The following is a 27,972-nucleotide window of genomic DNA, read 5'->3' as shown; positions in this document are numbered from 1 at the left end:
GTGAAATGCCATCTGATGTCCCCACTCCTCGGCCAGTGGGCAGGTTTACCAGACTATGGTAGCAGCTCTCTAAGCTGCAGAAGGAGGCAGGAAGTGGTCGCCATTTAATTTCCCACAATGCCCCAGAGTGGTGCTACAGTTAGGGCATTGTGGGAAAATAAAAGGGTGGCTACATCCCACCTCCTGGGTTTGGTCAGAATGGCAGGCTGGAAGGACACTTCAGCTGGGTGACTGACATTTTAATTTCCTGCAACAAAGAGAGCCCTGTTGGACCAAAGGCAAAAAAACACATCTAGCCCAGCATCCTGTTCTCATGGAGGCCAGCCCACAAGCAGGACTTGTGTTGCAAAAACAGAACAGTCTAAACAACAACACGCAACACTGATGGCTAATAATATGCTAACTGAATCTTTGTAACATAATATTGTTTCAAAGTTCGTAAACAGAAGAACTAAATATATATAGGAAAACACAAATAAATTAACTGTTTCAAAGATGATTCTTCAGCAGCAGCTTGCTACACTTTTCAGTGATTGCTGATCCATGACTATTTGTTGTACCTTTTAGGACAGTCATTTGAAACAGTTTATTATCTGGAAAAACTGTTCTGTTTGGTGCTGAGAACCTACCATCACACAGTTGTAGGACATTGACTTTGGGAAGGTTTTTTGCCTCCACCTTAAAGACTGACCGCATCTAACATTCATTTGAATCTCATTGTTTGTGTTTTCCTATATATATATATAGATAGATGATAGATAGATAGATAGATAGATAGATAGATAGATAGATAGATAGATAGATAGATAGATAGATGATAGATAGATAGTTCTTCTGTTTATGAACTTCGAAACAATATTATGTTATAAAGATTCAGTTTAGGGAAGCTTTTATTGTTTAATAAATTATTGTATTTTAATATTTCTGTTGGAAGCCGCCCAGAGTGGCTGGGGAGGCCTGGCCAGATGGGCGGGGTATAAATAAATAAATTATTATTATTATTATTATTATTATTATTATTATTATTATTATCATATTATTGGCCATTGTGTTGTGTGTTGTTGTTTACACAAGCAGGACTTGAGCAGGAGCTTTTAGACCAGGGAAGAGGAACCTGTGGCCTTCCAGATGTTGTTGGTGTATAACCCCCAAGGATCTAACAGAAAGGAGAACAGCCTGTGAAAGGCTTGCAAGTTCTTTAAATTCAGAAGCATTTGCCCTGAGAATCTGAACTGAAGAACCAGCTATGAAGTTGCAAGGCAAAATGTCTCTTGCTGGACTACAACTCCAATCCTTCCTGAGCATGAGCCATGGTAGCTGTGGCTGATGGGAATGTCTTAGAAGGCCACAGGTTGCCTATCCCTGCTCTACACGCTGAGCAGGTTCATAACAACGACAACAACCAACTTCCACCAAGAGGGCTGGTGGAGGAGAGACAGATCACCACACACCCTGTTCAAGCTCACCTGCCCCCTCCCACTATGAGCCTTGGTCTCCCCTGCTGTTATCCTCACATCCTGCTCCTTCGCAGGCAGAGAACCAAGGCTAATGAGCGAGCAGGTAGGGAGAGGCAACTACTGATCCCCTTTGGTTTACTGAGCCAGAACGAGGGATGGTGGACAAGGAGCTTGCAGTGGGGAAGAGAAAGAGCAGGTCAGTGAGCCCGCAACTGGAATGTGGTCTCCAAGCAGATGATCAACTAGGTTGACCCTCAATGGCAGCTCTGGAGCAATTGGTCCCTCTTCTACCAGCCTGCTTACTCGCCTGCATGGAATTCCTGGTCACCTGTGGTGACCAGGCAAGTAGTTAAATAGAAGACTGGGTGCAGGCGCGCACCCACCTATATTTCACTTTGTTTCTTTGAATTTGCATATCGCTTGATGGTAGGAAGCCTGCCAAAACTTTTTGAGTCGCAGGGGCTGGGTAGAGAGGACAGCAAGGCTGAGACGAACCATGGAGATGCAGAGGAAACAGCAGCCCTGCTCTGGAGGCCGCTTGGTCCATCTCTCAGTATTTGACTAGCAGCAGCTCTCCAGGATCTCCGACAGGATCTTTTTTGCCAGCCTTATCTGGAGATGCTGGGGATCGAACCTGCCACCAAGCTGGCTGCTTGGATCCCGCGGGAGAAGCCTCTGCATGAGCCTCTTGTTCACAAAGGGCCTACGCACATGCAAGGCAGGGTGCAGGAAATGGCTGAGGCTAGAAAGCCAGCACACATCGAGGGCAGCAGAGGACAGTAGGAAGAAACAAGCAGACAGGGAGTGGGCAGAGATGCATAAAGGAAGGAGCATGCAGGACACTGGCTGCCCATTTGATACGCAACCAAGTTCAAGGTGTTACTCTTGGTATATAGAGCCCTTAACAGCTTGGGACAAGGTTACTCAAGGGCTGCTTCAATCTGTGGGACTGGTTCTCTTACAGGTGCCACATTATATTTCCCCTGCGTTTGCAAAATAAAAAAATGAATAAATAAAATCGACCTTTCAGCATAGCAGCACCTACATTTCAGAACTTTCTGCCTTCCCTGTACTCGTTTTGGGGCCTGCTTGAAGCATTTTTGTTTCCAGACATGTAGGATGCTGGCATGCATTTTAATTTTGTATTTTGTATTAGCTTATTGTTGATTTTAATTATGTTTCCAATCTTCAAAATATCCGTTTTTAGCATTTGTGTTTTATCGACAATGCTGACGTTTGTCTTTGCAAACCTCCAGGAGGTTCTGTTTACAACCAAGCGGCATGTACGTTTTGTTGAATGAATAAAGGATTGCGTGTAGGGAGTTGTAGCTCAGTGGCAAGATTTAAACTGAATCGTACCCATCCCCTGGAACAAGTGAGGATACTAAAGTACAGGGTGCTCCTGAGAATGCACAGAGTATCCCCTCCCCTATGGCTACTTTGCACCTCGCCCATTTCTTATCCAGAAAGCACACCCTGCATAAGATGAGCTTGCAACCCACATACAGCTCAACATATTAATTATTATTATATTGGAATTTATTACCTGCTCTTCACTATGGTGGGTGACAGTAATTTAAAATTCAGGACATGTGATCCCTGGGTGTGTATGCCTATTCTGGACACAAGTTCATGCATAGAGTGTTAGGGATGCCAGCCTCCCTGCCCAGCTCTTTCCCCTTTGCCTTTGAACAACAGGATAATCTGCAGGCAGTAGCAGGAGATGGTTAAAAAGAGAGGAATAAACTCACAAAATTGTTGAGCTTGAAAGGACCTCGGGGGTCATCTAGCCCAAGCCTGTGGAATCCAGGAATGCTGCCCACAGCTCCCCCTGGGTGGGCTCAAACCACCAACCTTCTGGTTAATAGCCACACACACTAACCCATTGCACCACTAGCTGCCCTGAATCAATGGAGTTCAACCAATAATAATGATAATAATAATAATAATTTATTATTTATACCCTGCCCATCTGGCTGGGTTTCCCCAGCCACTCTGGGCGGCTTCCAACAGAAATATTAAAATACACTAATTTCTTAAAGATTAAAAGCTTCCCTAAACAGGGCTGCCTTCCGATGTCCTCTAAAAGTCTGGTAGTTATTTTTCTTTTTGACATCTGGTGGGAGGGCGTTCCACAGGGCGGGTGCCACTACCGAGAAGGCCCTCTGCCTTGTTCCCTGTAACTTGGCTTCTCGCAGCGAGGGAACCGCCAGAAGGCCCTCGGCACTGGACCTCAGTGTCCGGGCAGAGCGATGGAGGTGAAGACGCTCCTTCAGGTATACTGGACCAAGGCCGTTTAGGGCTTTAAAGGTCAGCACCAACATTGTGAATTGTGCTCGGAAACGTACTGGGAGCCAATGCAGGTCTTTCAAGACCGGTGTTATGTGGTTTCGGCGGCTGCTCCCAGTCACCAGTCTAGTTGCCACATTCTGGATTAGTTGCAGTTTCCAGGTCACCTTCAAAGGTAGCCCCACATAGAGCGCATTGCAGTAGTCCAAGCGGGAAATAACTAGAGCATGCAGCACTCTGGAAAGACAGTCTGCGGGCCATCAAGTTGCCGTGAAAAGCCCAGCAACAATAGGCCAGGCCGGTCAGTTGGCAACCTCGCCCCCACACAGCGTGTGTGCTTTGGGAAACCACAGCTAGCGGCTCCCGGCCTGTATGTAGATGGGGTCGGAGAATGCGAGTGCCACAAGCGGCAGACTTCACTCAGGAAGGGCGAGAACACACAACATGTGCAGCGCCCTTAATGAGTCAGAGCCAGCCTCCACTCATCAGGGCAGCCTCCCCCCCCCCCCCCGATGGGAAGGCGTAACATTGAAACTGCCTCTTCCCCACCCCCTCTTTTGCTTTAGAAATTAAGCACTATCTAGCCGCTGGGGTGCAAGCAAGGGAGGGGAGGGGGGGTGAGAGGCAGCGGCTTCAAATTGGTGTGGACAGCAGCTAGATCGCCCTGAGGCCACCTCTCCGTGCATCGCTAGAACATTGTGCGCTCTTGGTGGTGATGCTGCCGATGACACAGAGCCCTGGCTCTGTGGTGGGCTGCAGGCCTGAGCGAGAGGAGGGTGCAGATGTCTGTCGCTTGGCAGCCAGGATGCAGGCAGAGAGGAGGGGGCAGCTGCTGTTTTTTGTTTTTGTTTTCTCTGGAGGGGAGTGGGCTATCTCAAATCCCAAAGGATTGCGGGTGGGCGCTCAGCTGCAGGCAACAATTAACTGAGCCATGCTAGAGGTGACTGCCTGGCGTTTGAGGTTCTGGTGCTGGCCATAGAGGCTGGGAGCTGGGACTTGGCAGCCTGCCAGCACCTTCGGGGGCCAAGCGCTCGCTGGCTCATGTGCCTCTGTGTGTCTCTCTCTGTGTGTGCCTGCTGCATCCCAGCGAGCCTGTGGATGAACTCCAGAGCAAACCTGTTCTATCCAGAGGTAGCTTGAGGTTTGAGGTGGCTCTCGCCGCATCCAGTGTGCTCCCACCACTGGCATAGGAAGTGGTGCACACACAGCCAGCATCTATCCTGTGCGACATACTGCATTTCGACCCATTCCCCCCCAAAGCCAGTTCCGATCCAAATTGATAAAAAGAATGTTTTCCCTCCCTATAGAACAAAATTTTATGGGAAAACATTATGCCGAAGTTGGTAAATGTGAGTCCGATTCACACCATACCTCTAAAGCAATATGAGACCACTTTGAACAGTCATGGCGTTCCCCCAAAGAATTTTGGGAGCTGTAGTTTGTGAAAGGGGCTGAAAGTTGTTAACAGATGTACACACACCCATTCTCTTTCCAGATATACAGTTTTCAGTGTAAACTGAAAAAAGAGGCATTGGTTCTTAAACTGCTCTGTGAATTATACCTCCGTGAGAGGAATGGTGGACTCTCTCAGCACCCTTAATGAACTACAAGTCCCAGAATTCTTGGGGGGGAGTGTTGACTGTTTAAAGTGGTGAATGTGAATGTGCATACCCTCCAACATTTCTCCAGTGAAAATAGGGATGTCCCATTCCACAGTGATAATTGTACTATTTATACCCCACACATCTTACTGGGTTGCCCCAGCCACTCTGGGCAGCTTCCAACATATATAAAAACATAATAAAACATTAAACTTTTTTTTTAAAAAAACTTCCCTAATACAGGATTTCTTTCAGACAGCTTGGGGGTCAGATAACTCCATAACTTCCAACATTTCGCCAATGAAAATAGGGACATCCTAAGGAAAAGTAGGACATTCCGGGATCAAATCAGAAACCGGGATGGCTTCTCTAAATCAGGGGCGCCCCTAGAAAATAGGGAATGTGGCACTAACTGAATTTTAAAGTAGTAATGTGCCCAGAGCCCACATGTCTTGATGGTATCATGGTGTAAAAGTCCTGCATTCAATACTGTTCGTGCCTGCAAAAGGTTTGTGGTTGGCATACTGCTTTGATTCCAATTCTCCATAACATCCTGCTGAAATACTGCAATTTTTTGCCCCACAAATATTCTGGTTTGTGTGTGCAGGGGGTGGGGTGTTGTTCTGCTATAGTGAGTGCCGCTCCAGACAGTAGTAACATTGAGGAAGTACTACAGGGCACTTATATACTCACCCACCCAAGGTGTGCTTACTTGGTATAAGCTGTATTCCCCCCTTGCTTTAAAAAAAGTGTGTTTACTCTTAGAAATGTACAAATATTGGGAGTGGGGGACAGGGAAGCAAGGGCAAGAATACAAAGGAGGAAACAATGTGTAGAAAAGAAATGCCCATAAAAAAAACCTGTGATAAAAAAATAAATAAATACGTTTGGCTTTCCCAGCGCTTCTAATATTGTTTAGCTTTAGCATATTCAGGAATCAAAAGTTTTGTGTCTCTTTTGTAGGAAATGTATCCTTTTTTGTGCATTCTGCAATGATGGGAGTCAAAGTGCCCCATTGCACAACACATTTGCTATACAGTAGTCTGCTTTCGCTTTCCATCAATTTGCAATTCCTGGTGATGGAGGGAGCCCAGCAGGGTGTGTTTTCTTGCGCTATTTTAGTCTCTTGCAAGGCCCTTTATCCCAGTTTCTCCAGGCCTTGGAGACTTTTGCCAGGAGCCTGGTGTTTCGACATCTTCACGTTGCAGCAAGAAAGTTAAAGGGGACCCTTTAACTGAGGTTTTTGGATGGGCTTTCAACAGCCTTGAGATGGGCAGGAATCCAGCAACATGGAGCTTCACCCTTCATGGCTAGGGTCAGCCCAAAATGTTTTGCTGCCTGAAGCAAAGGATTAGATGCTGCCCCACCTCACCAATCCACATACTGTACAAAAGTTGATTCGACTGGCAGTTAAATCTTACTTTGCGAGGGTCATAGGGCAGTGCTAGAGCTTCTGTTTTTGGATGAAAACAGTCTGAGTCATTGCAAGACAGAGATGCTACTTTGCAGTTCTCTTGCCCTGAATCTCCTACCATTCTGCTTAATTGCTTCTAGCATTATGAGGGAGGGAGAAAACCTTTGCTCCGTCTGCTTTCTCTACATCAAGCATAGTTTGATACAATTCTATCAAGCTCCCCCATTCCTCACTTTTTTCTCTAAATTAAAAATCCCCAACAATTGTAATCTTTCAGTCATAGAAGAGCTGGTCATTTTGTCTGCCCTTTTCTGCGCCTTTCCCACCTCTGGGATATCCAGCCAAGGCTGGGAGTAAGCCCCATTGAAGTTAATAGGGCTTACTTATGAGTAGGGATGGGCAAGTCTGTCCATTTTGGTTTTTATCAGTTTCTAATTTGCCCCACTTTTAAATCCAGTTTCCCACATTTCCTCATTAGTTAGGAACCTTATTTTTAAAAAATTATCGTAAGAATTCACCCGCATTTTAGTGCGCATTACTCCTAATATTAACCTTTTTCATGTGCAATTTTCGCCTATTATGCCTATTTCTGCAAAGCAGTTTCCTGTAATATAATGCATTTTGTATGCTCTTTTTGCTACTGCTTGTATCTTTGTGCACCCTTTACTCCAGTATATGCATCTTTGCACGCAATACTTTGATGGAGAACTGCATTGCAAAATTCAAAGGGCAGATTTCGAAGGACGGCTGCTTCAGTTTGCATATTGTTTCGGGAACTCTGCATTACGTAGGTTCCCCTGTGAAGGTAAACTGGGTTGAATTTCTCCTTCAGCACTACTTCTGAGTAGACATGGCTTGGTTTGCACTGTAAGACAGCTGAGACGTGTGTTCGGTCGGTGGGGGATGACACAGCGTGCCAGGAGAAACAATGGGGGAAAGGCCATGTGAATTTAGCCAAAGAAAGAGGCCAAAGTATGAGTCCAAACTGTGTATTTCAAAGGTTTGTGAAATCCTGGACGTCCATTAAAGACAAGCTGTCTCCTTACACTTCTTTACACACACAGCCCTCAGTCTGAACATCCTGGCAGCAATTCAGAAAATCCAGAACATTTAACAAATCTGTTCCTTGGTCATGCCTTGCAAATAAGCTCACTAAAGTTACTAGCCCGGGAAGAGGAAACAATGCTTACCAGCAAGCGACAGACCTAAGAGGGACAGGGCTTCCATCCCCATGTCTCCCAGGTCCTACTTCAACACTCTAACCACTACACCATGCTGGCTCCCATACAGAATCAAAGTTGTCACACACCTGATTTTCTTGACTTCTCTTTAATTTCCTCCAGCTTTTCCTTCTTCCAACTCACCCGCTGGCTTCGCTGTGCATGACGGAGAAGAGACGGATTTCCCATTCCCCCAGCCCTGAGCCTCTCTCAGGGCTGCGAACCCAGAGGTGCTTCACAACATGAGACTCTCCGGCAAAGGTCTCCCACTGGCATGTCTCCTAGGTAGGTTCCTTGTTGCTGGCAGGTCTTATCAGGAAGCCCATGTCGCACAGTATAGAATTGGATCTTTAGCAATGCTTTTCTTCTAAGAAAAGTGGTACTGGTAGCGTGTACCCTTGAGCATTCCACAACCACTTAAAGACCCGCTGAAAGACTCTCTCCCTGCTCCCCACACCTTTTCCCCAGTTCTGTTTTACAGCCCTGTTTCTGATGCCTGGACGTCCATGCTGCCTAGCTCCATCCAAGCCCTGAAGGGCTCCTGTGTGGTCATTCCCTGCTCGTTCACCTTCCCGGGTTCCCGCGATTCCTGGGCTGGCAAGTTCAGTGTGGCTTGGTACCAGTACCGGTCGAGAGGGTACCCTGAAATCTACAACAGCAAAAGCCAGGGCAGCGTCTTGTCAGGGTACCAAGGGCGGACGGACGTCCTGGGAGACCTAGAGATGGGCAACTGCACCCTTAGCATCAACCCTGTTCGCAGCGAGGATGCCATGAGCTACTATGTCTGGATCAACCCCGATTCGGTTAGCCACCGCTTCTACGACGTCACGGTCCGGGTGGATGTAGCAGGTGAGGTGGGGAGTAGTGACAATGATTTGATGGTGATGATTTAAACCCTATACCTGCAGGTCTCAGGAAGGTTCACAACATAAAAGCACAAAATGCATAGTAAAAACGAAAGCAAGAACCTCTCGTCTCCATCCTGATCCTCTCCCCCCACCCCGCCCTCGGAACTTCCTTCCAAACTCAAAAAAACCCAAAGGCTCCTGCCTCTCCCCACGTAGGCTCCCCCTCAATGCCCCCACCCACTTTGCTAAGAGGCAAGCTCCCTCCGGTCACCCCCACCCCAAAATAGGGGCCTCGCCTTACAAGCTGCCCAATTTCAGGCCACCTGACCAAATCTCCATCCCCACCTGGCCGGGACCCCCCCCCCACTGCTCATGTCACATGACCCATGGGGCTCAACACCTTTTGTGTGTGGGTGTTTAGGTGGCAGCTCAGCCTTCCCCCTCCCTGCATCACGTGACTATCGTTCCTCCCAGGAAACCGCTGTTCCATCCCGCCACCCGGCTTGGTCTTGGCCCACCTGCCTGGCTCCCCGCCTTCCCATCCCTGCTGCATCCCAGTCTCTCGCTCACTCATGGAGGAATCTCATGGCCAGGGCCCAAATTTGGCCTCCTTTGCATCTCTATCTGGCCCTCAGGGCTCTTCCCAGGCCACACCCCTTCCTCAGGCCACACCCCTCACTGCACCTCCTTGAGAGCTTTTGCCTGACTGGAATACGTCATTGAACTCTGATCATGCCTCTTGCGTGCCTGGATGGAAGTTTGAGAGGGGTATGGGAGAGGAGTGCTCTGGCCCTGTCCACCACTGGCATGTGGCTCCTGAAAGGTTCCCCACAATGGAATGTGGCCCTCGGGCTGATTTGTAGCCTCTTTGCTTGCAGACACTCCATCGCAACTGGAGGTGAGTGACCCAGGCTTACTGACCGAAGGCGACCGCACCCTGATCACTTGTTCAACCCTGCACACCTGCCCCTTGACTCCACCTACTCTGGCCTGGAACCTTGTGGGAGTCAAGGCTGCCACAGCCCAGGAACGTCTTGCTGGGGGTTCCTGGCGGACGGAATCGGAACTCAGCTACACCCCTTCGCACAAGGATCATGGCAAATACCTGCAGTGCACAGCCACCTTCCCAAACCAGCAACAGTCTAGTAATGGAATCTACCTGCAGGTTAAATGTGAGTGTCTGGACACAGTATTGTGGGTGGAGATTCGGCCGGAAGGTCCCCTTCACTTCAAAGCAATGGATGCTCTGCCCTTGAAAGCTGGCTCTCATTTTAAATTGTTAAGACGTTTTCTTCCAGCTACCATGAGGACTAGTTACTTGCTAGCTTTATAAATAAAAGTGGGCATTTTTTAAAATCTAAAGTGAAAAGATTCCTGCAGTTTAGGAAAGTATGGGAAAGAGTGGAGGGGGTTTGAACAATCATTTTCTATACCCACATGAAGCATAGAAACAAGATGTTTATAGCACAATTTAGCACATTCCCACCGTGCATTTAAAGCCCATGGCTCTCCCCAAACAATTCTGAGAACTATAGCATCACAGTGCTACAATTCCTAGCAGCCCATGATTCTTTGGGGAAAGCTGTGTGCTTTAAATACATGGTGTGGATGTGGCCCCCATCACCCACTGCAACCATATGCTGTTATCCCCCTTTTTGTGTGACCCTGCACCTTTAATTCCTAGAAAACAAGTAGAAATTCAGCAGGTGCAGACGGAGGAGTTGGGATCAATAGGTGAGGTGTAGGACAGGCATCCCCAAACTTCGGCCCTCCAGATGTTTTGGACTACAATTCCCATCTTTCCAGACCACTGGTCCTGTTAGCTAGGGATCATGGGAGTTGTAGGCCAAAACATCTGGAGGGCCGCAGTTTGGGGATGCCTGGTGTAGGATGAAGTGTGCAGCCTTAGCAGCAAAATGGGTTTCCATTGACCTCTGCCCTACTCTGACGGACTCTTCCAGATTCTCCCAAAAATGCTGTCGTCTCCGTCGTGGGGAACCCAAACCTGAAAGAAGGAGACAGCGTCACCCTCCGATGCAGCAGCCAGAGCAACCCCCCGGCTGTCAGTTACCGGTGGTTCTTCGGGCCTCGCAAAGCACCACTGCGGGCAGCAGGTGTTGGGCCAGAGGTGACCCTGGCAGATGTGCGGAGGGACTCGGGGCCATACCACTGTGTTGCAGAGAATGATGTTGGGATGGGGGAAGACTCGCCGCCCACCTACCTCAACGTGGAGTGTAAGAAAAGGCTTTGATTTCTTGTTTCACTATCACCGTATTTTTATGTAGCCTACTTAGGGCTTAGTGGCAAAGTCACACCAAGTTCATGTTTACTATGTCAAGTTGCCACCTTTTTCTTCGCCTGGAGCTCCTATGCCTTTATAAAAATGCAATGGGTGATTATTATTACAGTGGTACCTCTACTTACGAATAACTCTACTTTTGAATGTTTCTACTTACGAACGGAGCTCCGTCCGCCATCTTGGATGTGGTTTAGATAGGACTTTTTCTACTTATGAATTTTTAGATAGGGTTGCTTCGACTTACGAATTTTTTCTCCCAATGCATTCCTATGGGATTCGACTTACAAATGTGTCTTCGGAACGCATTAAATTAGTAAGTAGAGGTACCACTGTATTATTATTTTGTTATTGTTGTTGCTGTTGTGGCATCTCCATGCCTGGGAAAGCTTTGCCGGATCAATTTCTGCCTATCAGGCACAGTCCAATAATGCATGTTAAGCAGAGGCACCGAGATGCGCCCAACATTGGGGGGGGGGGGCTTTGACTTCCCCTGAGGATCCCAAGAACTATAGTTTACCCCTCACAGGCCTACAGTTCCCAGCAACCCTAACTGCAGTTCCCAAGATTCTTTGGGGGAAAGTTGTGTGCTTTAAATGTGTGGTGTGTGGTATATTCAATCTCTGTCTAGAGATTTGAATGACGGGACAGGGGGAATGGGGGAAACTATTTCCCCACCCTCTTTTTCAGCCCTTCTTCCCTGTTCTACTAACCTCAGTAAACTGGTAAAAAAAAACCTCTTGCAGGCTAGTACTTATCTGCAAGGCTGCATTGAGTGCACATTTTAAAACCCTTTAAGCTTTTGGAAATGTAGCAGCTTGGACCATGGGAACACACACTGTGACGTCTAGTTGTTCTAGTTTTTAAAATATCCCTCTGCCATCCTTGCAGATAAGCCAGTGATCCTGCCTCAAGGGAACTGCACCCTGTCACGGACTGGAGAGATAGTAACGTGTTACTGCATAGCCGAGGGAAACCCCTTACCCGAAATCGAGTGGCGCCTACCAAACCGTACCGTTCCTGGGGAGTTCAACAGCTCTGAGCTGCAGGCAGCCTCAGTCTCCTGGGGACAGGCCATCATTGGGATATTGACAGGCCCCACCTCCAGCCTCACCAACGTGTCTTGCACAGCTACCAACCAACACGGGCCAAGCCAAATCACACTGCCCACCATCCAGGCAGGTAAGGTCTAAGTGCTAATAAGAGGTATCTGGGAACATAGGAAGCTGCCTTAAAGCAAGTGAGACCATTGGTCCATCTGGCTCAGTATTGTCAGCTCTGACTGGCAGCAGCTCTCAGCACTATATGGAGATGCCGGCTGAGCCTGGGATCTTCTGCATGCAAAACAAATTATCTCTATGAGACATGGGGACAAATCTGTCACTTTTGGTTTATCTCAGTTTCTTATTTTTCCAATATTCAGTTCTCCACATCACTTCTCAATTATATAAAAAAAGTTGGTATGAGGATACGTCAATGTGAAGTAGTATGAATCTCTCCCAATGTGCACATTTTTTAAAGCAAATTCCACTCATACAGTGCATTTCCCCCTCTTAACTACCGGTAGTATATGCAGTTTTACTCACATTACTTGTTTGGAGTACAGTGGAACCTCAGGTTACGGCGGGGATCCATTCCGGAGGCCCCGCACAACCTGAAAATGACGCACATTGAAGCGCCGCATCTGCACATGCGCGAAGTGCGATTTAGCACTTCTGCGCATGCACGAGCGACGAACCCAGAAGTAACCTGTTTCGGTACTTCCAGGCTTGCCGCAGACGTTCACTGAAGCGGACGTGGACACAGAATGAAGTTTGACTGTACTACATTGCAAAAGTCAGAAGAGTGTGAATTTTGGAAGGGTTACAGTACATGGTTTCAAGATGTGCAAATTAAGTAGATTCACTACATGTAAGGGCTGAACTACCGTTACATGTGACGGGTTTGGGCCTTTGCTTCCTAGCTGTTTGATTTACTAAACGGGAGACACAAGAGCTGGGGGTGTGGGGAACAATCCATATCAGAGGAGGGTTATAAAACCCTTTCCCCATGCCATGGTCGAGATCCAGACCTTTCCCCACCCTCACCCAACCCCTGCACTTCTGAAATGGCGGTGCTCTGTGCTCTAGGTCTAGTCTAGACCAGTGGTGGTCAACCTGTTCCCTACTGCCCACTAGTGGGCGTTTCAGGATTATAGGTGGGCGGGTAGAGGGTTCTACGGCACAAGCTGAATCCTCCTTCCATCGAGCACTGGTGGGCGGTAAGGAAATTTTACCATCAAGAAAGATGCATTAGTGAGTGGTCAGCCTAAAAAGGTTGACTACCCCTGGTCTGGACACTCATTTTATTCCCCACTATGCCTCAGAGTGGCAGTAAGCCAGAGGAATTGTGGGGAATTAGAAGGATGGATAAATCAAGCCATCGGACACGTTTTGGAATTCTGGACCAAAAAGGGATGGAGGACCGAGGGCAGGCACCACCAGGGGCTTGGCTGATGGCCAAGGATACTAGGGGCTGATGCTGACCTTTCTGGCAGGCTTAGCATCCAACAGGTGGTGCTGTCACGGAGAAGGTACCACCTGGATTTCTGCCAGTCAGCTGACTGCTAAAAGGGACCTTGCATCTCATCTGCATGAGGCCGACCTTTTTGCAAAGGACAGCTGCTAGGTTTCACTGTCTCTTTTTGCAGGGGACACCACCCTCCTGCTCATGGCCTCTGGGGGTGCTGTTGGGGGCCTCCTCTTCTTCTCCCTGCTGGGAACGGTGATCTACAAGGTGATGAAGAGCAGGTGAGCAGCTGGATTCAGGCACAGCACTGTTAGCAATTAGACACTGGCTTTCATTATTTAGCAAAAACCAGCTTATGTACCCTCTTCCCCCACCCTCTCCCCATCTCCATTACTATGGAGGGTTGCCAACTTTTTTTAAGGGCTGACGCTCCTGCGCCTTTCAGAGAAGCCTGATCTGCAGACATGAGCAGTTGATCCCCATGGCTGGGGAAGCTTCACCTGCATCAATCTTCCATGAACGGTGCGAGGATCTCCCACCGCTTTCAGTTGACAACCTTATTTCTACACCCCACTTACAGCATCACAGCTTTCTTCCCCCCTCCCTTTTTTGCCACTAGAAAAAAGGGGCAGAAGCAAGAGGAAGACGAGGACCAGGAGGACCCTACGCTGTATGTCACGGATGAAAATGGGGAGCAGAAGACGTCGCTCAAAGTAGAGAAGCCCTCCAGGTCCAAGAAGAAAGAGGAGCAGTTCAACATGTACAGCAAGTCGAAGGGAGGAGGGAGCCCAGCTGCTGACAATGTAGGGGAAGGCTCAGGGCAGTACAATACTCAGGGATGGATCTACTGTGAAACTAGCTCAGTCCTGATACCTCAGTTGGTTAGAGCGTGGTGCTGATAATGCCAAGGTTGCCGGTTCGCTCCCTGTATGGGACAGCTGCATATTCCTTCATTGCAGGGCATTGGACGAAATGATCCTCAGGGTCCCTTCGAATTCTATAATTCTACAATGAAACTTAAGCTTCGGGCTCCTAATCCTGGAGGAGCCCCAGAAGCTGCTTTTGTCCACATTGCTTAAAAACTATGAGACCCCATATGAGTTTCATGACTCAAATTGATTTTTTTTTTCATAGAATCATAGAACTGTAGAGTTAGGGAAGCAGGTGGCGCTGTGGTCTTAACCACTGAGCCTCTTGGGCTTGCCAATCGGAAGGTTGGCAGTTCGAATGCCCAACACGGGGTGAGCTCCCATTGCTCTGTCCCAGCTCCTGCCAACTTAGCAGTTCGAAAGCACGCCAGTGCAGGTAGATAAATACGTACCGCTCTGGTGGGAAGGTAAACGGCATTTCCATGCACTCTGGTTTCCCTCACAGTGTTCCATTGTGCCAGAAGCTGTTTAATCATGCTAGCCACATGATGTGGCCTCAGCCTCAAAGTGAGATGAGTGTCGCAACCCCATAGTCGCCATTGACTGGACTTAACTGTCCAGGGGTCCTTTACCTTTACCTTACTTTTAGAGTCGGAGGGGGCCTAGTTTGACCCTCTGCAGTGACTGATGTGGGGTTCAAACCCACAACCCTGAGATTAAGAGTCTCATGCTCTACCAACTGAGCTATCTTGTTAAAGGAGATGACTTGTATATATTTCAACAATCCCGAAGTCTGAAAGTCAGTAGCGCAGATGTTGTAAAGGTGTGGTGATCTGATGTGGAACAACCCCACAGATGATGATAATAGGGGTTACCCAGACCTTGTTGCTGGTTGCGAAGGGGCCCCCATGGCAGTTCAGCCCCCCAAATGTAGGTCTGCCAATGACAATATACAGCTTCTCCAAAGCAATTGTATTATTATTATTATTATTATTATTATTATTATTATTATTATTAATTTGAGACCATCATACCATCAAAACAGATCAAAACAACCCTACCACAGGAAGCTCGGGCAACACACTAGTAACAAAACAGCACCCATCTTAAGTCTATCGAAAGCCTGGACAGGGAGGCGAGGAAATAAGTTTTTACCTGATGCCAAAACATATGTCAACAAAGGAACTGGGTGGCCCTCACTGGGGGAAGCGGATTCCACAAATGGGGAGCCACAACTAAAAAGGCCCCTCTTCCTTGTCACCGCTCTCCGAGCCTCCCTCAGATCAGCGGCGTCACTAGCCTTCTGGCTGCCCGGGGCGGCAAACCAGAAGGCACCCCGCTGGGGGGGGCGTCCATCGCGCGCATGCGTCACACGTCATGACGCATGCATCACGACACACGACGCACACATCGCACTACGGAGCAGTTTGCCGGGGGGGCAGTGCTCCAGTGCCCGGATCCTTGGATCCGGGCGCTGGAGCACCACCGGTGGCAACCCACTCCATAGCTCCACTCCACCGCTGGCAACCCACTCTCCGCTGATGCCCCTCGCCGCTCCGCCTCTGCCTGAATAGGAAGAAGACAAATCGCGCTATGGATCGGCTTGCCGCGCGCTTTGTCTTCTTCCTACTCAGGCGGAGGCGGAGCGGCGAGGGGCGTCAGCGGCCGCCGCTGACACTGCTGTCTGGCCCACCCCTTGCCTCCACCCCACCAGGAAGAAGCGAGGGGCGAGGCCAGAAACATCGAGGCCTCTGCGATGGCGGTCGCGCCGCCGCCACAGTAGCAAGGGGGCGCCGTGCTGCCCCCCGCAGAGAGGAGCCCGGGACGACCTTCCCCCCTGCCCCCCTATTGCGATGCCCCTGCCTCAGATGGGGAAATGGAGAAGGGCCTCTGAAGGCAATCTAAGGGTCTGGGTTATGTTCATATTAGGTAGTTTGTTGCGGGTGCTGGGAATTGTAGCCCCGTGAGAAGGGTAAACCAGAGTTCCCAGGCTTCTTTAAGGGAAGCCATGTACTTCAAATGGACTAAAACTCTTTCTTTCTCTTTTTTCTTTTTAGGATCTGAGCACCAAGGCTTACGAATCCATGGCGGTGGTTGAAGATTATGAAAATGTATCAGCCGGTGAGCTGACTGGACTTTATGGGAACCTGGGCAACTGGCAGCCCACCTCTGGAACCGACCAGATCTACTCCAATGTCTGACCCAAGGGAGGAGAGAACTTTTGCCCAAATGCTTTCCTTTCCCTTTTTTTCTATTTAACAAGTGCTTGTATAATAACTAGAAGTATTGCTAGCTAGACCAATGGGGGTGATCGGGTAGGAGAGCCGTGGGGGGTGGACCGGGTGGTGTCAAATTCGTATGCCCAAATAAACCTTCTGGGGCTCCCTCCATGCAACGGTTACCTCCTACAATTCCCTGGGGGAGTATTGTTAGTATAAACCCTTGGGACTCCCTGCTATAGGGAGAACAAAATACTAGTATTAACTCTCAGGACTTCCTGCTCTTTTTGTGTGTGTGTCCAGGGATATGTTCTTGGGTGTAGAACCCCAGTTCCCAGTACATGAGGGGGAATATTTATGACCTTACCCCCCCCCCCCCGAGGCTCCTTTCTGTGAGGAAGTATTATTGATCCTCACCCCTGGGATTTCTTGCTGCGAGAGGGATAGCTGTTGGCACTGAACCCCTCCAAGACAGCCGGCTGAAGGGTGTTTGGAAGGCTGTGCTGTTCTAATCCTGTCTTTTTTTCTATGGCTGAGGTCTTTCCTGCTGTGCTGAGCCCATTGTGTCAGTGGATTTTACTGTCAAGACTTTCAAAGTATATGTCTCTATTTTTGTACTTTCAACATAAATCTGTGGCTTTTATTACTGTGATTAATTTGGGGATGGGGTGGCAGGGAGGGTGCCATGGAAATCTCTCAGCGGGGGGTGGGGGTTGGCAGCGGCAGGAGGCTGCTTTAAACGGAAGACTTCTTCCAGCACACTGTGTTTCCTTTCAAATGTTACCCTCCAGGCCCCTCTAGACCCAACCATCAGGACTTTCCCAAAACTACTGCTCTCATCGGCAGTAGCGTAGTAGAAAATTCAGAAGTTCAGGGTCTCTTTCTTATAATCACCCCCACGCCCCTTCTAATATTATACAATATTATAATTATACAACCATCACCACCACAACAAGGAATGCATTGCAACAATCAGTGCAGATCTCCATGTCTTGCCTTTCAGCAAGATCCGCTATTTTCTGTGCAAGTACACATGGGCAAACGTTTTGGTAAACGGTTTTTTCCATGAAGTGGCGACGTACAGTACATGACAAAAGTTGCACACCGTTCTCTTGAGACTGAAGCACCTTGTGTTTAAAGTTTTCCTAAATGGTTACCTTTGGAGCACACAGAAACCCCACACTTTAGTCTTCTTTCTGTGCACCTTTTCCAGGGGGACCCTAGGTTTGGAAGCCTGGAACCCTGGAACCCCACTGGTCTGAGTACACCTTATTCTGGGCCTCTATGCATGAAATTCCCCTTTTCCCCACTTTGGTTTTTCATGCTTACATTTTCCTTGTATTCATGAATTTATGAAGCTTTTAAAGGTGTTGTCAGGGAGGTTGCTAGCTACCCTCGAGCAACGACATTCCAAACCATCTTGTCTTTAGTGTTTTTATTGTGAAAGCTATTTACAAGGCAAGAGCTTCATGAAAACATGTCTACTCAGTACTATCAGATTCTCCCAATGGCGCTTTTCAGCTCCTCCCCCAGCAGAGCAGTTTGGGGACCCCAAATCTCCCCCCCCCCGCGCGCGTTTGCGAGCCGTTGATCGCCTCAGTTCCGGGGTGAATTTGAAAGGGCGCCCCTCTGCTTTTTCCCCGCTGGAACTCTCTGCTGGCCTCTCCTTCCTTGCTGATATCACAGGCTGCAGGTAGGGCTCTTGTATGCTGCCTGAGCCCCGGCCTGCTCCTCTCACGTCCTCCTTCCTGTTTCCTGTCCTTCCGCTGCTGTCTGAGCCATTAGAAGAGCTGGATTTGATGGGGGGTGGCTGCTCCCTGTAAGCCCACCTCCTTACAGGTGTTGAAACATTTTCACATGCAATACTATGGTATACAGAAAGACAGCACTACACATACAACCCCAGGTTTTCCAGGGATGTCCCTGATTTAGAGAAACCGTCCCAGTTTCTGATTTGATCCTGGAATGTCCCGCTTTTCCTTAGGATGCCCCTATTTTCAATGGAGAAATGTTGGAGAGTATGGAGGACTCCCCCCCCCCCAAGCTGTCTGAATGCAATCCTCTATAGGGAAGGGGTTTTTTTTTTTTTAAAAAAAAAGCTTAATCTTTTATTGTTTTTATATATGTTGGAAGCTGCCCACAGTGGCTGGGACAAGTAAGATGTGTGGGGTATAAGTAGTAAAATTTTCATTATGGAATGGGACGTCCCTATTTTCATTGGAGAAATGTTGGAGGGTATGCAACCCCCTCCCCCCCATAAGTTCAAACTTCTAGTCCACTGAATTGGGGTAATGTGCAGAATCCAATTGTATAATTTATCCAAACGCATAGAAATCTCACATTAGTTTAATGCCATCCTTCATCACATGTGCATCCTGAGGTGAAATACCGGGGACCAAAACCTTATGAGATCAAACCTTAGCTTGAAAGATTCAAGAACATTTAACCTGGAGAAGGGATTATTACGAGGCGATATGATACTCATCTCCAAATATTTGAAGGACTTTTACATAGGTGATGGAGCAAGTGTATTTTTTGAAGCTCTGAAGGTCTGGACCCCAGCCACTGGGGTTCAATTTACAAGAGGATTTTGGTTAAACATTAGGAATGACCTGCTGTGAAACAACCATCCTTGGGAGACGGGGAGTTATTCATGGTTAAGCAAAAAACGGATGGCTACCCACCAGGGAGGCTACGGTTGTAGATTACTTGCATCAGCCAGTAGAAGATAAGGAAGAAGAAGAAAAGCTTGAGACTAAAACTCCCACCTTCCCCTGCCAGCAAAGTGCTATGGCAGTTGTGAGGTAAAAAGTAATCGCAGACACTCCGTGAGGTACAAAACGAACAAATGCCGCCAGTCATGAGGTAAAAACGCTTTAATTCCCAACAGTAACAAACGAGAGCGCACAAAGCGAGCAAACGAAAAAAAAACAGTGCCAAACTAATAAATAAGGGGAAATTTGTTGAAGGTGGTAGGGAGCAGTACGGGGTGGGGGGCAAGTTTGGGGAGCCTGGTGTGTGTGTGGTGCTGAGACGGGGAGCAGCCCGGCGGTGCCGAAGTCATCCTTGGCCCTCAGGCCCAACAGCACAGGCCACATCCTTCGTTTCTGCAGCAATTGCAGCAGTAGCGGCAGGTGGGGAAGTGGCTGTTGAAGCGCTTGGCTCTCCGTAGCAACGCCTGTGGTGGCGAGAAGAAAGAGCCCGCCGTTAACAGATTAATTTATTCGTTTTGCAGTCTGCCCTCCCCGTATATGCTTAAAATGAGGCTCACAATGAGGCTTGAATACAAAGTGCAAACAAAGTAAAATAATAATAAACACATAATAAAACCAATAAGACCTATAGCAGCCTCTCCAAGTGTCCCTATTTTCCAGGGACGTCCCTGATTTAGAGAAGCTGTCCCGGTTTCTGATTTGATCCCAGGGTGTCCCGCTTTTCCTTAGGACGTCCCTATTTTCATTAGAGAAATATCAGAGGGTATGGTGTTATTCGACTCCGGAGCTGTCTGAAGGCAATCCTTTTTTTTAAAAAATGTTTTATTATGTTTTTGTATATGTTGGAAGCTGCCCAGAGTGGCTGGGGGCGACCCAGTAAGATGTGTGGGGTTATAAATAGTAAAATGATCATTAGGGAATGGGACATCCCTGTTTTCATCGGAGAAAGGTCGGAGGGTATGGTCTAGTCACTAGTGCAATTAATTTAATTAATTAATTAATTAATTGTCACTCATGTTTACCTCAGAAGAGGGTCTACGGGCATTTTTCGGGCCAAGGTTTGTGAGCGGGACTTGGCCTGATTTTGTTTATTAAGGAAAGAGGTACAGTACAGATTGTATATTCCTTTTTCCCAAATGCAGTTAAAAGGGGGCTTACAACTAGGCTCGGATTTGAAACAACAGATAATATAAAACGTGGCAGCATAAATAAATAAATAAATAAAAATCAGTAATACCAATAGTGTAATTGAAACAAGTGGAATTAAGAGTTGCTACAGGAAAGGGAAAGGGGAGGGGAAAACTGAAAACCCGATAGGCTTTCTAGGTGTGAGATTGAGGAAGTATGGACAAGCCCTGAGAGAAGGTCCCTGGTTCAAACCACTGGCATCTTTCATTAAAAAAGATCATGAGAAAATGATCATCCTAGCACCCTGCTGTGCCACTGCCATGCAGCTCTGATCTAGTAGAAGGGAGCTTTCTGCGTTCCAGAACAAAAGAGACTCTTAGGGTCCTAACCGGCTGTCATTAGGTAGGACTGCCACAATTTATTTTATTTTTTAAAATCTAGGTATCTCAACCTGAATGCTTCTGAGCCTATACAGAGAAGCTCTCTTCTGAATGGGCATTTGGTTTTTGGTTTTGGTTTTTTAAGGCAGTGCTCCCCAACCTTTTTATCGCCGCGGACCAGTCAATGTTTGATAATTTTACTGCGGCCCGCTGAGGGGGGGGCGTTTATTGTTTATATTTTATTTAGATTGTTTAGATTTAATAATTTTAATTTAATTGTATTTAATGATCCTTAGGCGGTCCGGTAGCAATTGATCCACGGATCGCTACCGGTCCGTGGCCCGGGGGTTGAGGACCACTGTTTTAAGGGATTTAAGTGGGGAATGGAGACAAAAGGAAGGGCAGGAGTAGCCAGAATTGCATTCTCCTTCGAGGCTGCAGGACTCTAAATCAAGATTCAGGAATATAACCTGGCACACCAAAGGATCTTAGTGTGGTACTAAGAGAGACATCTATTTCTCCTTGCACCATGCTGCCCCCTTGCCTTCTCACTGGAGTAGTACAAGCACCACTGGATATAGGTCTCACCTGAACAGTATTTGCCCTGGGCTCTGTCTTGTACGTATCCAAGCTCGTGAGGTCTTTCTCAACATCTGTCTGTGAAGAGAAAGAAAGGAGGAGATTTGTTTTGGCTCTTCTGTTTCTGAAGGGGAGAAATCTTTCCAAAATTCACCGGGGGGGGGGGGGGAGAGCGAGACATGGCACATTTTCAACTCTGGTTCTCTCCTTGTGTTCCTCACCCTCCCTCAGCACAGTGGCACAGTTGGAAAAGTTTAAACCAGGGTTTCCCAAACTTGGGCCTCCAGCTGTTTTTTGGGGGGACTACAACTCCCATCACCCTAGCTGGCAAGACCAGTGGTCAGGGATGATGGGATTTGTACTCCGAAAACAACTGAAGACCCAAGTTTGGGAAACCCTGGTTTAGAATCAGATTTCATAAAAACCCTTCTCTCTTGGCAGTGGGTCAGTGGGAGAACATCTGCTTTGCAGGCAGAACATCTCAGATTCAATCCCTGGCGTCTCCAGGTAGGGCTGAGAGAGAGAAGCCAAAAGCAGCTGAGATAAATAATGTTTCTGATAATCAACTGTTTATTCAACTCAAGGCATTTCAGTGGAATTTCCTTCACCGGGAGCTGCAAAAGCATCCAATTTCTTAGGACCCTGATTTGTCAAAGCTAAGAAACTGAAGAGCTGAGCTGGATCAACAGTTGATCATGAGCACTGGAGCTCTCCTCTCCTTTTGATCTTTCTCCCCCTCTTGTTGCCAAGGCTGGAAGAGACCCTTATCTGAATCCCTGGGAAGCCACTGCTGGTCAATGTGGACAGTACTGAGATAGATGAACCCAATGGTGTGACTCTGCTTAAGGCAGCTTCCTATGTTCCTAAATATCCATTTCCATCTAAAGAGAGGGGCCATTAAGTCCACAGTCTGAAAGTACCTTCCTGCACGACTGCTTAGAGAATGTGAAGCAGCCTTCGAAATACAAAACAAAATGAAGCTTTCCTCAAAGGTGGGGGCGGGGAGAGGGGGAGCAGAGAACTGTGATTGTTCAGGGATTGATCTTAGAAAACAAGGACTAGGAACAACTGAAGTCCTTGCCCAAACCCCACAAAAGCCAGTTATTGTCCCCGTTTATTGTAGATAAGTTGCTAAAGCTGAGGCAAGTGAGGCTATCTTCAAGCAAAGCCAGCCCAAGACATTTGGTGCTCTGAGAGTGGCCAATGCCTTCCTCTCAGTATCAATGTCATGTATCAATGTTCAGCCATGGCCAGATTCACACCATGCCTCTAAAGCACCACTACACTACTTCAACAGTGCTGGCTTTCTTCTAAGAAACCTGGGATCTGAAGTCTATAGCAGTAGCTGAGAGTTGTAAGGAGACCCCGTCCCTGTCCCCGTCCCAGAGCTGCAGTGCCCAGAGGGGGTTAACAATCAATCTCTCTTCCCTGAAAACACTGAATTGTAGCTCTGCGGGGCAGGAACTCACTAGAACTCAGTTCCGGCACCTCTCAGGTGGACACCATTGCCATCCTAAGATGAATCATAATGAATTTGGGCACCTCTTTTTCTAGAAAAATATAGCACTGGGCAATGCTAACAAAGTAACAATTTGCTATCTTTCATGGCACCCCAGATCTGTCTTGGCCTCATGGCACCCCACTATGCTTGGCCTCATAGGAGCCAACTCCTAAGGGCCAAGGTCCCTTCAGCCCCCCCCCCCATTTTTTGAGGACCTCTCCCCCCCCAAAAAAGCTGACGGGCATTGCCATTCAAATGGTGTGCATGTACCATGTCTTGTGGTCAATTATGCAGGGTGGGGATTACCTCCCCCCCCCAAAATATTTTAATCAAGTTGGCATCCCTGCTTGGCCTAAGGATAGCTCCATCAGCTTGCAAGTTCATGGAGTCCAACGCAACTCAAGACAATTAATTGTGAAGCTATGCCACTTGAGTCATACCGCTAGACTAATATGTGGATCAGAATGAAGCTTTCTGTGAGATTTCAAAGTTCTTGGCTCGAAAGAAGAACTCCAAAGTGTATTTTTAAATTATGTGCAGGAAGAAATGTTTACTGTGAAGTAAAATACTTTTACAGCACAATTCTATCCATATCTACTCAGGTAAGGCTCAGTGGGGTAACTGTGCATAGAGCTCCAGTCTTGGAAATACACATTTTAAGAGAAAAAGCATCCAAAACATAATACTGAGATGTGAAATTTCCTAATTTTTTTATATTAAAAAGCCAACAGTTTATATCTTTTGAAAACAACCCCCCCCACACACACACACACAGAGAGAGATTTTGAAAGTTTTTTTAAAAACAACAACAACCCCAACAATATAAGATGATGATAATATATGGAAACAGGCTGGAACGGATTTATGAGTGAACACATGTGAAAGTGATGAGGTTCACAAATAGACTGATCCATCCTAGTTGAGGGGGCCTTTGCTCAGTTATATGATACAACACCGGCCAACACCAAAAGATCATTGGCAGAAGATCTGCTTTGCAAGCAGATGGTCTCAGGTTCAAACCTTGGCATGTCCAAGTTGGACTGGGAATGTGTCCTGCCTAAAACCTTGAAGAGACACTTCCAGCAAGTGCAGATGTTCCCTAGCCAGATGTTTCAATAGTCTGACTTCCTATGAAGTCCTATGACTTCCTATAGCAGCTTCCTATGTTCCATTGGATGAACTTGACTAGGAAGATCATCTCAAATTCCGCCTTGTAATTTATAACGTGATTCTCACCTGAAGTTTGAAGGCACAAGTGTTTCTGGTGGCCGCGCTGAGAAGAATGAAGACCACGCAGACTAGTTGCAGTTTCATCTTCCTTTCTTGCGATGGGTCCAGTCCCTTTCTTTTCAATCTGTTTTCTTTTCTTTCTTTTTCTCCCGCCCTCAGGCTGTCGCAATCTCTCTCTCTGAAAGGCCTAGAATGTGTTATTCCCAAGCAAAGAAGAGGGCTACTTTTATATGCCGGAGAGTCCCTCCTCAAATTGGAATCAGCCAATCACCTGTGTTCCAAGAAAGAACACGTTTGGAAGAGATAACTCTTGAGCAAACAGGTCAATAGGCTTATCACATTTTATCAGGAACTCATATTCCACACACACAGAGGAAGAGGGGGCCAAATTTCCTAACTGATGTAACTCGAGGTTGCTCCATGACACTTCACATCCTTATTTACGCCAGCAAGTGCAGCAATTGAATGGATAAAGTCTGATGTACAACAACAGGATTAACACATTCTTTCATAACTTTTAATCTACCATCCTTTCTGGGGTTTCCCCAGGCACTACAACTGATTTACTGTAATTTTGTGGTGGGGTTTTCCCCCCCTTCAATTTTTTTTTTAACTGGAAGCCAAAAATAGGAAAATGTTTATACACTATGACTTCCCCAGGTTTTGCAACAGGCTTCCAGTCTGCGAACAGAGGAAGTTTCACAGAAGGGGAGAATGGTTTAAGAAACAAATCGGGAATGCAATCGCCACAACAGAGTGGGAACACAGTTCCTGGGGAATACTTAGAATGGAAGACATTACTGATCACTAAAACCTAGTTCTACGGCAGAGCCCATAACAGACATAGGAAGAACACAATTCAGATTCGGATTTCTATGCCCATTAACAGATTTCAATGCAAATTGATTTCAGCTCAATGAACTAGCAGCTGGTGTCAATCTATTTAAGATCTGTTGCGGTTTACGGTGCAATTGTGAAGTTGGATCCAATTCATTGAGAGTCATCTACAATTATCGATTGGGCTGTGAATTCCCAGAAATTAAAGAAAGAAGTGAACAATGACATTCTTAAATTATTTGCTGCACCTTTACTTCTGGATAATTTTGTGCCACCGAAGAAGATAATGTGTTTGCTATTTTGAATTACAAGGGGTTAAAATAAATAAATAATCAACCCCCTTTTTTTTAGTTAATGAAAATGATCAATTAGCTGCCAGTGAAGGAAAAAAAGGAACAGTGAAAGTGCAAGACATGACTGTAAAAGCTATTTAATTAGAAGTATCAAAATCCCAGCAATTTTGAACAAATATGGGAAAATCTGAGCAAATCTTTAAAAACAGCAAACATTAAAATAATAATAATAAGCTATATTAAAAACTTAAAACTATAGTGTGTTCACATACCATTTCAGAGTTTTTGAGTTTGTCCATGTTCTAAAGGTTGCAAAGCCCTCATTACTTATAGGGACTGGAAATCAAATAATCTGTTGTTTCAAATCCAGTCAGAATGAGAATTAAAATGTATAGGTTTTATGTTACACATCAAGGATCTCCCTGTGCGCCAAACAGAATTTGCAGGGGGACATTCCCAAGCAAATTATCCCAGCTTGCATTTGTTTGCATCATATTCATATTTTATACTCCCCCTCCTCAGTGTTCCTAATAATTAATTATTAATATTTTAATAACTGGTTTTATAGTGCTCCTCAATCATATTCTCAGTACAGTTTACAAAAAGAAAATAATGATAGTTATACAGTCATACCTCGGTTTAAGTATGCCTCGGTTTGAGTATTTTCAGTTTAAGTACTCCGCGGACCTGTATGGAACGGATTAATTCACTTTCCATTACTTTCAATGGGAAAGTGCACTTCAGGTTAAGTACAGACTTCCGGAACCAAATGTGTTTGTAAACCGAGGTACCACTGTAATTATGGTTCTTCTGCTGCTGCTGCTACTACCACCACTACAGCTAAAAATAGTGACGGAAAATAAATCTGCAAGAGATTCTCAATTATGAATTTTATTTTATTTTATTTTAAAAAGAAGCAAATATTGGGTTTATAAGGCAGTAATTTACTGCACTGGAATTCACCCATGCAAGCTTTTCTTTTTTCTTTTTAAGGTATTAATCAAAGCTGAATTTCAAATGCTAAATCTGCAAACACTCAACATTTCAGAAGTCAGATATGAATCCCAGGACTGTGCAAATTTTAAATGGGTAGAAAATTTCCCTTTCAACTCTTCTTATTCAGACAACCTCTGCAAATGTGTCCTGTTAGTTTGATGCCTGCTTCATAAATTGAAACTTGTCAGCAGATTAAAGAATTCTAGTTAATGTTACTCATTCCATTTGTTAAATTTATATATATCTTCAGATTGCCAAAACTGCAATGTCCGTGTCTTTTTGAGGTACTGAAGAAAATACAACTTACAATTTAATAAATAAGACTTACTGTTTATAGTGGAAAGTAAAGGGCAACTTTGCTGTTCTCTTTTGCACTAAACAAACAAAAAATAAGATATAGAGAAGCATGCACTTAATTTGCAACTCCAGATAATCAACTACAGGTTCAGTTGGCTAATAATATTGTTAATTATTGTCACCATATACAGTACAGCACAACCCATTCTGAAATCTTGTCCAGCATTCTTAAATTCTGGCTGTTGATTTTAGTGTCATGACTCTGTTGAGTTCTGTAGCAAGACCAATGCCACAGATTGTCTTTAGAACTTATTTGACTTCAGTCACTGAATATTTATTGAGTTGCTTTTTTAATCCATACAAAAATCAGTGCAGGTAGTTGTAGTTATTTTTATTCTAAGTTTCTAAATAATAGTAGAAGTAGAAATGAATCAAGTTGTGCTGAGCTCAGGCAAGCTTTTATGGATTTAGTAAATTATATAAATGAGGTTTTCAATTCATTTGGGTCCCAGAACAAAATGCTGAAGCAATCATTATTTAGACAATACACAATTATATTTATCAATACTCATTTATTTTGTTGTAAATATGCTGATCATAAGTTGTTCCATGTTCATTCTCAGAATCTTTTTATATGAAATTTTCCATTACTTCTGGGTGTTTTTTTCTGAATAAGATTTGTTACTTTTAAAAATCATTATCCCTGAATCTGTCTGGATAGCTGAGATGCAGATAATTCAATTCCTAATCGCCATATACTGTATTTGGAATACTTTTTGCACTCCTTGCCAGTCTCACTTCCATCCAGAGAAGGATAAAATCTTTTTTTTTATTTCTCTGTGCCTTAGGCTGCCATCCTATGTCTACCTGTAAGCAAGCCTTATTTAACAGAATGGAACTGACTTCTGGTGAGCATGTATAGGATTGTGCGGTTATGGCAAAACGTTGGAACTCAGCCAGTATCCTTAGAAATTGTATAGTTTGCATTTTAGGAATATTTAAATTTACCTCAGATTTGGGTGTATGTCACAAGGGACCCAGGTTAACAGAACTTACAGTTAATAGCGCTCTGAGGTTGTTGTCATTTGTGTAAATCTAGAACACAGTAGTATAATACTGTACAGTGGTACCTTGGTTCTCAAACGCTTTGGTACTCAAACAACTTAGAACCCAAACACTGCAAACCTGGAAGTAAGTGTCCCGGTTTGTGAACTTTTTTCAGAACCCGAACGTGCCCCATTTTGAGTGTTACGCTGAGGTCTGTCTGTTTTTGCTATTTATTTTGCATTTTTGTTT

General features: G+C 46.0%; 2 protein-coding genes across 3 annotated transcripts in view; one reads left to right on the top strand and one right to left on the bottom strand.

The window, feature by feature from the left end:
- LOC118087695 (B-cell receptor CD22) overlaps nucleotides 1-17,364 on the top strand; it is a 32,144-nt gene extending 14,780 nt beyond the window's left edge. For both annotated transcript variants that reach the window (XM_035120615.3, XM_035120614.3), the window contains exons 2-9: nucleotides 8,105-8,266; nucleotides 8,450-8,830; nucleotides 9,708-10,001; nucleotides 10,791-11,063; nucleotides 12,017-12,307; nucleotides 13,815-13,914; nucleotides 14,253-14,436; nucleotides 16,560-17,364. In XM_035120615.3, coding sequence (XP_034976506.1) covers nucleotides 8,224-8,266; nucleotides 8,450-8,830; nucleotides 9,708-10,001; nucleotides 10,791-11,063; nucleotides 12,017-12,307; nucleotides 13,815-13,914; nucleotides 14,253-14,436; nucleotides 16,560-16,703 — 1,710 coding nt within the window. In that variant the 5' untranslated portion in view covers nucleotides 8,105-8,223 and the 3' untranslated portion in view covers nucleotides 16,704-17,364. The remainder of the gene's footprint in view (nucleotides 1-8,104; nucleotides 8,267-8,449; nucleotides 8,831-9,707; nucleotides 10,002-10,790; nucleotides 11,064-12,016; nucleotides 12,308-13,814; nucleotides 13,915-14,252; nucleotides 14,437-16,559) is intronic.
- A 2,215-nt stretch (nucleotides 17,365-19,579) lies between these two features.
- HAMP (hepcidin antimicrobial peptide) lies at nucleotides 19,580-27,387 on the bottom strand. Its single transcript, XM_088672573.1, has 4 exons — nucleotides 26,708-27,387; nucleotides 24,260-24,524; nucleotides 21,532-21,600; nucleotides 19,580-19,899 (listed from the first exon to the last, which is right to left on the bottom strand). Exons 2-4 carry the CDS (start codon nucleotides 24,335-24,337, stop codon nucleotides 19,795-19,797), a joined length of 252 nt encoding a protein of 83 aa, XP_088528699.1. The 5' UTR covers nucleotides 24,338-24,524; nucleotides 26,708-27,387; the 3' UTR covers nucleotides 19,580-19,794.
- Between the last annotated feature and the right edge of the window lie 585 nt (nucleotides 27,388-27,972).

Source organism: Zootoca vivipara, chromosome 6, assembly GCF_965207765.1.
Source record: "Zootoca vivipara chromosome 6, rZooViv2.hap1.1, whole genome shotgun sequence".
Taxonomy (NCBI): domain Eukaryota; kingdom Metazoa; phylum Chordata; class Lepidosauria; order Squamata; family Lacertidae; genus Zootoca; species Zootoca vivipara.
This window is presented reverse-complemented; position numbering and strand designations above follow the sequence as displayed.